The sequence below is a fragment of the Polyodon spathula genome, chromosome 2 (genome assembly GCF_017654505.1).
Source record: "Polyodon spathula isolate WHYD16114869_AA chromosome 2, ASM1765450v1, whole genome shotgun sequence".
Lineage (NCBI taxonomy): Eukaryota > Metazoa > Chordata > Actinopteri > Acipenseriformes > Polyodontidae > Polyodon > Polyodon spathula.
The window spans coordinates 108,988,298-108,998,284 of record NC_054535.1 but is presented as its reverse complement, the minus strand read 5'-3'; the positions used below and the strand labels follow the sequence as shown (position 1 = coordinate 108,998,284).

General features: G+C 44.8%; 1 protein-coding gene across 1 annotated transcript in view; it reads right to left on the bottom strand.

The window, feature by feature from the left end:
* Window positions 1-9,234, bottom strand: part of LOC121327406 (protease-associated domain-containing protein 1-like) — a 10,618-nt gene extending 1,384 nt beyond the window's left edge. The window contains exons 1-4 of the mRNA XM_041271459.1: window positions 9,204-9,234; window positions 8,028-8,128; window positions 6,833-6,906; window positions 6,397-6,596 (exon numbers count right to left, since the gene is read on the bottom strand). Coding sequence (XP_041127393.1) covers window positions 6,397-6,596; window positions 6,833-6,906; window positions 8,028-8,128; window positions 9,204-9,234 — 406 coding nt within the window. The remainder of the gene's footprint in view (window positions 1-6,396; window positions 6,597-6,832; window positions 6,907-8,027; window positions 8,129-9,203) is intronic.
* Window positions 9,235-9,987: the final 753 nt, after the last annotated feature.

Here is a 9,987-nt window from a genome sequence, read left to right as displayed (position 1 = left end):
CTATATCTATATCTATATAGATAGATAGATATTTTTAACAATAAGCTAAGCTTTATTAACAGTTAAAAACAGGTAGAATATATATAAGCTAGTTTCTAAAGGGTCTTTGTTTAATTTAGGTTTCCAGCCATGTCTTTGTTTCAGGCAATGTTTCAACACTAAGTTACCACACAAAAAGAAAACAAATGATATGTAACAGTATATTATAAACATAATAAAACATTGGACACTGACTCAGCCAATCAAGATGAACGCCCTCTAGTGTAAACAAAACGCTTCATTCAAGCAAAATCAATCCACTTTAATTAAAAAATGACACGAAAGATATATCGGAGTATCTGGTGTGTTGATCAAAGTTAACACGCAATAGTTATTCTCTTTTACACGGGTTGCATGGGTCTCTGCATGGTATTTCAGGGGCTCCTGTTAAAGATTACATTTAACAGGATTAACATTAGCAGTCAATGTAAAATACATTGCAACGGTAACCTCTTCTACTGCAGTAGTACAATTACCACTTTGAATAACCAGTCCTCCGAATGGAACTGTCTGCCACGCCGGTCATTAACATTTCATTATGACACTGTTCTTTAGGGGATCACTATATACCTATAACTGCTTCACTAGTCTGTCGTGCTGTGCAAGTTAACTTTGACAGATCTCATGCAGGTTTACACTTTTGAAAGGGTTGAACGTGTCGTAGATCACGTGATGTTAACCCTTTACTGCCCCGGGTATCTTCCCATATCAATTTATATGGCTAAGTTCTCAATGTCAGATATATTGGACACTGGGCAACAAAGGGTTAAAGGTGTTTATGGATCAGCGGCACGTTACACAGAATGTAACACGTTGTTTAATCTTTATTGATAATGAGAATGTACATTTCACTGCTGCCCCTTCTCTGTGGACTTACCTGTCTGTCTTCTGCACAATGACATGATTTTAATTCCAGTCAAGACCTTCTGCCCCCTGTCTGTCTCTCAGCCTGTCCTGTTCTGTTGTGGTTTTACTTCATGCTATTAAAATGCTCTGCCCAAGCAACCTGCATTGCCGGTTCTCTCTTTATTCTTTCATTTGAGCGTTTTACTGTTATTGAATCTTTCAGACACAACTCAGATTTACTTTATACTGGGGGTGTGCAGATGCTTATGACAAGCCAAATGACCATTTTGAGCACTACTTCCTAAACATGAAAATGTTACAATATACTAAATGAACAGATCAAGCTTAGTATGATAGTCTGCAAAATCAGATGAGAGCTTTCAATACATCAGGATAATACATAATCATTATTTACAAAATCCTTTTCGTCTAGTTACTAAACTGCAACTTTACTGCTATAATACTTGCAAATGTTGTAAAATGGAAGGACACACTTTATGGTGTGAAAGCTGGGTGTTTGCACTGAAAGCTGCATTGGAAGCATGTGAAAGCTGGGTGTGTGCACTGCAAGCTGCATTGGAAGCACGTGAAAGCTGGGTGTCTGCACTGCAAGCTGCATTGGAAGCATGTGAAAGCTGGGTGTGTGCACTGCAAGCTGCATTGGAAGCACATGAAAGCTGGGTGTCTGCACTGCAAGCTGCATTGGAAGCATGTGAAAGCTGGATGTGCGCACTGCAAGCTGCATTGGAAGCATGTGAAAGCTGGATGTGCGCACTGCAAGTTGCATTGGAAGCATGTGAAAGCTGGATGTGTGGACTGCAAGCTGCATTGGAAGCATGTGAAAGCTGGGTGTCTGCACTGCAAGCTGCATTGTAAGCATGTGAAAGCTGGGTGTGTGCACTGCAAGCTGCATTGGAAGCATGTGAAAGCTGGGTGTCTGCACTGCAAGCTGCATTGGAAGCATGTGAAAGCTGGGTGTCTGCACTGCAAGCTGCATTGGAAGCATGTGAAAGCTGGGTGTCTGCACTGCAAGCTGCATTGGAAGCATGTGAAAGCTGGGTGTGTGCACTGCAAGCTGCATTGGAAGCATGTGAAAGCTGGGTGTGTGCACTGCAAGCTGCATTGGAAGCATGTGAAAGCTGGGTGTCTGCACTGCAAGCTGCATTGGAAGCATGTGAAAGCTGGGTGTCTGCACTGCAAGCTGCATTGCAAGCATGTGAAAGCTGGGTGTCTGCACTGCAAGCTGCATTGGAAGCATGTGAAAGCTGGGTGTGTGCACTGCAAGCTGCATTGGAAGCATGTGAAAGCTGGGTGTGTGCACTGCAAGCGGCATGTGAAAGCTGGGTGTCTACACTGCAATCTGCATTGGAAGCATGTAAAAGCTGGGTGTCTGCACTGCAAGCTGCATTGGAAGCATGTGAAAGCTGGGTGTCTGCACTGCAAGCTGCATTGGAAGCATGTGAAAGCTGGATGTGCGCACTGCAAGCTGCATTGGAAGCATGTGAAAGCTGGATGTGTGCACTGCATCTGCATTGGAAGCATGTGAAAGCTGGGTGTGTGCACTGCAAGCTGCATTGGATGCATGTGAAAGCTGGATGTGTGCACTGCATCTGCATTGGAAGCATGTGAAAGCTGGGTGTGTGCACTGAAAGCTGCATTGGAAGCATGTGAAAGCTGAGTGTGCGCACTGCAAGCTGTGCACTGCAAGCTGCATTGGAAGCATGTGAAAGCTGGGTGTCTGCACTGCAAGCTGCATTGTGAAAAGCACTGCAAGCTGCAAAGCATGTGAAAGCTGGGTGTCTGCACTGCAAGCTGCATTGGAAGCATGTGAAAGCTGGGTGTCTGCACTGCAAGCTGCATTGGAAGCACGTGAAAGCTGGGTGTGTGCACTGCAAGCTGCATTGGAAGCATGTGAAAGCTGGGTGTCTGCACTGCAAGCTGCATTGGAAGCATGTGAAAGCTGGGTGTCTGCACTGCAAGCTGCATGTAAAAGCTGGGTAGCTGCACTGGAAGCATGTGAAAGCTGGGTGTCTCCACTGCAAGCTGCATTGGAAGCATGTGAAAGCTGGGTGTGTGCACTGCAAGCTGCATTGGAAGCATGTGAAAGCTGGGTGTCTGCACTGCAAGCTGCATTGGAAGCATGTGAAAGCTGGGTGTCTGCACTGCAAGCTGCATTGGAAGCATGTGAAAGCTGGGTGTCTGCACTGCAAGCTGCATTGGAAGCATGTGAAAGCTGGGTGTGTGCACTGCAAGCTGCATTGGAAGCATGTGAAAGCTGGGTGTGTGCACTGCAAGCTGCATTGGAAGCATGTGAAAGCTGGGTGTGTGCACTGCAAGCTGCATTGGAAGCATGTGAAAGCTGGGTGTCTGCACTGCAAGCTGCATTGGAAGCATGTGAAAGCTGGGTGTGTGCACTGCAAGCTGCATTGGAAGCATGTGAAAGCTGGGTGTCTGCACTGCAAGCTGCATTGGAAGCATGTGAAAGCTGGGTGTCTGCACTGCAAGCTGCATTGGAAGCATGTGAAAGCTGGGTGTGTGCACTGCAAGCTGCATTGGAAGCATGTGAAAGCTGGGTGTGTGCACTGCAAGCTGCATTGGAAGCATGTGAAAGCTGGGTGTGTGCACTGCAAGCTGCTGCATGTGAAAGCTGGGTGTGTGCACTGCAAGCTGCATTGGAAGCATGTGAAAGCTGGGTGTCTGCACTGCAAGCTGCATTGGAAGCATGTGAAAGCTGGGTGTGTGCACTGCAAGCTGCATTGGAAGCATGTGAAAGCTGGGTGTGTGCACTGCAAGCTGCATTGGAAGCATGTGAAAGCTGGGTGTCTGCACTGCAAGCTGCATTGGAAGCATGTGAAAGCTGGGTGTCTGCACTGCAAGCTGCATTGGAAGCATGTGAAAGCTGGGTGTCTGCACTGCAAGCTGCATTGGAAGCATGTGAAAGCTGGGTGTCTGCACTGCAAGCTGCATTGGAAGCATGTGAAAGCTGGGTGTCTGCACTGCAAGCTGCATTGGAAGCATGTGAAAGCTGGGTGTGTGCACTGCAAGCTGCATTGGAAGCATGTGAAAGCTGGGTGTCTGCACTGCAAGCTGCATTGGAAGCATGTGAAAGCTGGGTGTCTGCACTGCAAGCTGCATGTAAAAGCTGGGTAGCTGCACTGGAAGCATGTGAAAGCTGGGTGTCTCCACTGCAAGCTGCATTGGAAGCATGTGAAAGCTGGGTGTGTGCACTGCAAGCTGCATTGGAAGCATGTGAAAGCTGGGTTGTCTGCACTGCAAGCTGCATTGTAACCATGTGAAAGCTGGGTGTCTGCACTGCAAGCTGCATTGTAAGCATGTGAAAGCTGGGTGTCTGCTCTGCAAGCTGCATTGGAAGCATGTGAAAGCTGGGTGTGTGCACTGCGAGCTGCATTGGAAGCATGTGAAAGCTGGGTGTGTGCACTGCAAGCTGCATTAGAAGCATGTGAAAGCTGGGTGTGTGCACTGCAAGCTGCATTGGAAGCATGTGGAAGCTGGGTGTCTGCACTGCAAGCTGCATTGGAAGCATGTGAAAGCTGGGTGTGTGCAATGCAAGCTGCATTGGAAGCATGTGAAAGCTGGGTGTCTGCACTGCAAGCTGCATTGGAAGCATGTGAAAGCTGGGTGTCTGCACTGCAAGCTGCATTGGAAGCATGTGAAAGCTGGGTGTGTGCAATGCAAGCTGCATTGGAAGCATGTGAAAGCTGGGTGTGCACTGCAAGCTGCATTGGAAGCATGTGAAAGCTGGGTGTGTGCACTGCAAGCTGCATGTGAAAGCTGGGTGTGTGCACTGCAAGCTGCATGTGAAAGCTGGGTGTGTGCACTGCAAGCTGCATTGGAAGCATATGAAAGCTGGGTGGCTGCACTACAAGCTCCATTGAAAGCATGTCTTGGGTTCAATTCCCCCAGGGTTTATATTGCAAAATTTATGTTTTAATTTTTTTTAATGTATTTTAATTATGTGTAACAAACACATTTTTTTTTACCAAATTGCTTCTACAAACTTGGCTTGTGTTTTTACAGGCACAATAAAAGCAGATCAAACTTGAATCAGAAACACAAGCCAAGTTTGAAGAAACAAGTGGGGCAACCTTGGCCCCCACCGCTTTAACAGTTGTGCCTATTTGCTTTGTGCTGGGCAAGGCTGTCACAATGGTTTCTTGAAACTTGGCTTGTGTTTTTGATATCTCTTCTTTAAATGGCTGGACACTTTTGATAACTTGGTGTTTTACACATTTCCAATGGGTTTTTGTTTCAGATAGTAAATACACTGGCATTCACATTTCAGTGTTACCATACTCATCATAGAATAATAACGCTACTTCATAATGAAAACGCACTCCCGTCGTGACTGTGATTTTATTTATGGATCCCTTTTTTAACAGGTAAAAAAAGGAAAAAAGGTGAACGGACAGAGAAGAAAGTCAAGAAGATGCTGAAAAATCTACAGAAGAGTGTGTGCTTCACTGGAGTCTTGCTGTTGGAAGAGCCGCCACCCCTCCCCGGCTGGGGGATCCAGGAGTGCCTGGAGACCAAACTGCTTTTAATGTTTCAGCAGCGCTCCAGATAAGCTGCACACAGACTGCTTTACACATTGAAAAACAAACAGCAATCCTGCTGCACAGCTTCAGTTCACATGTTATCAAGCTGCTTGTAAGCTGGTTTATGGTGTCTCCATGGTCAATTGTGAATTTACTGCATGCAGTAGCTAAAGAATGAATAAAGTTTGTACCAGGACCAGAAAGAGAAGTGATCATGTGGATTTCTGTGTGCACTGTATCTACTCCTGCGCTGGGTTGTGCTGCTGAAGATATGGCACCCACCCTATTCTGTGCTATCCCTGAATAGATACCTTCCCCTCTCGAAATATTGGACCTTCCACAGAATTGATAAGTGAGTGTTTTAATTTACTGATGAACAGTAACTGCATAGAATCAGAAACCCAGAGTGTAAACGCATGTCCTGTGCAAGATTTATTTGATTGAACTCAACAGCCTTACAATATTTGACAAAAAAACAAAACAATAAAAGAAGGGGCATTTCCATTGTTTTAAAAGTGAGGTGTTTGAGATGCACAAACCCCAAGCATACACACAGACCCCTGGTCTGAGACCCCAAGCATACACAGTGTGGAGTCGCAATGACGGGCAAGTCAGCAGTACTAGTTATAATAGAAAACTGTGCAAAGATTCAGGCAGAAAACTCTGTAAAAGCAATTGCCAAAACTCTTAATTGGCAGGTAAATCTTTGCAACCATCACCAAAAGTCAAGCAGAGAACTCCCCCTTTCATGTCAACCTTCAAACAATGACAGCTACCATTAATATTCAAGTCAGGTCAATTTAACCCTACCTCCCAGTATGCACTCGCCAGTCTCTCTCCCTCTTTCTCCCACTCTCTCGCTCACGTGCCTCTCTCTCCCAGTCTCTATCTCCCACTCTCTCGCTCACGTGCCTCTCTCTCCCAGTCTCTATCTCCCACTCTCTCGTTCATGTACCTCTCTCTCCCAGTCTCGCTCTCCCTCTCCCAGTCTCTCTTCCCAGCAGGAACAGAGCTGGAATGCTGGTGGAGACTGCAGTGCCGTCCTGCACCATCTCCACGTAGAGGCTGTCATTATCATATGCATTGTCAGCGATGAGGATCGCCTTGCCACCCGCTTCCTCCACCCGGCGAGCCTTAGAGAGGAAAGAGCACCCTCTGCAGGACAGGAAGACAATCGCACCACAGTAACACCATTTTAAAAAACAAAAAGAGTTTAATATCACCATAAAAACAGCTGTCTGTGAATGGTGTCAATAAGACGAGCTAACATGTATCAAATAACCTGGCAAAATGAGCATTACAACACTAGGAATAAGCCTGCTTTGCAATGCAGAGTGAATATCATCCTTATTGCCCTCGCCTCTCTCCAGGTTATTCATACAGGTGGGTGCCCTACGTTTCTCAGATCAGTACAGCCATCGGGAGGCTCGGCCAGCACCAGGTAGATCTCCTCATACAGCCGGGTCTGAGACAAACAAACACGACGTCAGGGAAACAGGGGTGGAAGGAAGACTCCCACTGCATAACAGTGTGATCCATTCCTGCCTTTACTAGGAGTCTAATAACACACACCTGAGCTTGTTAACTATACACTGTGGCCAATCAAGCTTGTAGTAAAACCTAGAATAGGTGAAACTGTTTTGTAATAAGAGTCTTATTTCTACCCCTGGAGAAACCTCTCTTCTGCTTCTGTATAATAATGCGTACTGAAGCGTAAAGACATTCACACAATCGCTTTACACCCAAGTATAAACGATGAGGTAGCTGAAAGACAAGTAAAAAGGTTTCAATGAAAATTGTTTTTCAGTGCAGGGATAGAAATAAGACTCCTATGCATAGCAGATTCAGCCATTCCAGGTTTTATTATGATCTTGGTAAGCCACAATGTATAGGTAACAAGCTCAGATGTGGCTTAATTCATTTCTAGTAAAACCAGGAATGGATCGAACTGCTATGCAATCAGTTTTACAGTATTTCCATCCCTGCAGTAAACAGAGATCAGACAAAGACATTGGGGTCTATTATAATTAATTTAACAGTGACGGATCTTAATACCACCGGACCTCATTTAACTGTATTTTTGTTGTACAGTAAAACCTTGATTATCTGAAACTCAATGATCTGAATACTTCTGCAATGTAAACAGCCCCCTGCTCACCTGTCTTGTTGTGTGTAGGGCTCTGTCACAGATACTGTGCTATTCAGCCCTTCATTTCTGGAAATGTGCTGAACAGTGTAGTACTGTACGTTATAACAGCGATTTTATTTTCTGAGCATTTATCGGAAAAAATGAATAATTAAAGAAAAAGATCTTTTTGGAATGCTTGTAGCCAATCATAAAACCAATAGCGAGGAAACTCTCAATAACTTACAAACACAATTACACAGATGTGTAAAGGTAACACTTCCAGTTACATTGTAATTGTAATTAATGACAAATTACACAATTACATTGTGACTGACCCCAAGCTTATTTTTACACACAATTCTAAATGATTTACACTCAGATAACACATTCAAACCTAAAGTTCAACCCCTTCAAAGCCAGGTGGAAGGGGGGGGGGGGGGGGGGGGGGTGGTACTCACAAAGATCCCCCCGAAATCTTGAACAGGAGCCGCAGTGAAGATGTAGCCAATGTCCTTAGGGCTGAGAACTCTGAAATACAGAAACTCGTTCACACCGAGACCTGCAGGGAGTGAGAGACAGTGGGAGGGGGGGTCATTGAGTTTGTAAGGTTTTCAGAACAGTGTAAGAAGCTCAATGCAAATATCAACATTATACAGCAGTTTGGAGTGAACTATGCAAACATATGGCTAATCTAAAGAGTCTGGGCAGCCCCCTATTGAACACAGTGGGGCAGCAGCATAGTTAACAAGTACAGTAGTGGAATTGTGTTTGAGAAATACTGGAACTGCTCTTACAGTATGTCACTGTGCTGAATGGACAATCTATGATGTGTGTAAAATACTCTGGGCTGTCTTTTTTATTGAAAGGGTTATTATTCAATTTTGATCAGATATAAGAGAAGTACTCAGAACGAATCCCTAATCTGGACAGTTCATTCCTCTATGCCTTGTATTATCCACTAGGTGGAGCTCTCTATACAGGTCACACAGAGCAGCCACTGAGCTCTTCAGAGTGGAATCACACAGGATGTTAATATTGGTTGTTTTTAACATTTGTTGTGACTGCTTAACCAACAACAACAACATCATCATCATTGCACATATACAGAACCTTTCAAGACCAGGTACTCTCAAGGCGCCGAACAAATGTTAGCAGAGCAATATGATTCAAAACAAAGAGTTTAAAATGAAGAAACATTTTAGTTGTTGTTAGTCAGCTATTTCAAATCTATTCACAATCTTAATGCAGTGTTCAAAGAAATGCCTTTCCAAACAGATCTGTTTTAAATAAGACATTCAAGCAGGAAGAGCCTGCTTGACTAACCAAAGGTGGGAAAGAATTCCAAAGACTCGGGCCGGGGGCGAGATAAGAGGATGTGAGGTAAGAGGTACTTTCACTCCTGGTACTCATTTTACACCTGGGAAGTTGCAGCAAACTGGTATCCTGTGGTGGGACAGGGATGTTTGGGATAATAATTCTGTGATATAATGGAGAAAGCCCATATATGCCTTATAGGTAAGTTGTAAGATCTCAAAGGCAGCTCTAACTCGTAACAGAAGCCTGTGTGACAAGGTGAAATCTGGGGTGAAGTGATCATGGACTGTTTTGTTCCAGCACCAACATGCAGTGCTCACTCTGATTCACTGGGGGAGTCACAGTCGCCATGAATATACCACAAGCCAAGCGACCTTGTGCCAGTTCTGTATGTTAAACTGCCTTCTGTCAGGTTCAAACAGACAGCTGAGGAGTGACATCTCAAGGTTTGATAAGGATTTGTTCTACAAAGCCCACCTCCAAACCTAGAAAACAGTCACCCCTTTGCAGATGTGGACTATGAAACAGCTGCATTCAAAACTAACAACTTTATCACCCAGACACACACAGCACATCCCTATCGGTATCACGATGAATCACATGTCACACAGCACATCCCTATCGGTATCACGATGAATCACACACATCCCTATCGGTATCACAATGAATCACATGTCACACACACAGCACATCCCTATCGGTACCACAGTGAATCACATGTCACACACACATCCCTATCGGTATCACAATGAATCACATGTCACACACACATCCCTATCGGTATCACGATTAATCACATGTCACACACACATCCCTATCGGTATCACGATGAATCACATGTCCCACACACACACATCCCTATCGGTATCACAATGAATCACATGTCACACACACACACATCCCTATCGGTATCACAATGAATCACATGTCACACACACATCCCTATCGGTATCGCGATGAATCACATGTCACACAAACATCCCTATCGGTATCATGATGAATCACATTTCACACACACATCCCTATCGGTATCACAATGAATCACATGTCACACACACATCCCTATCGGTATCACGATGAATCACATGTCACACACATCCCTAT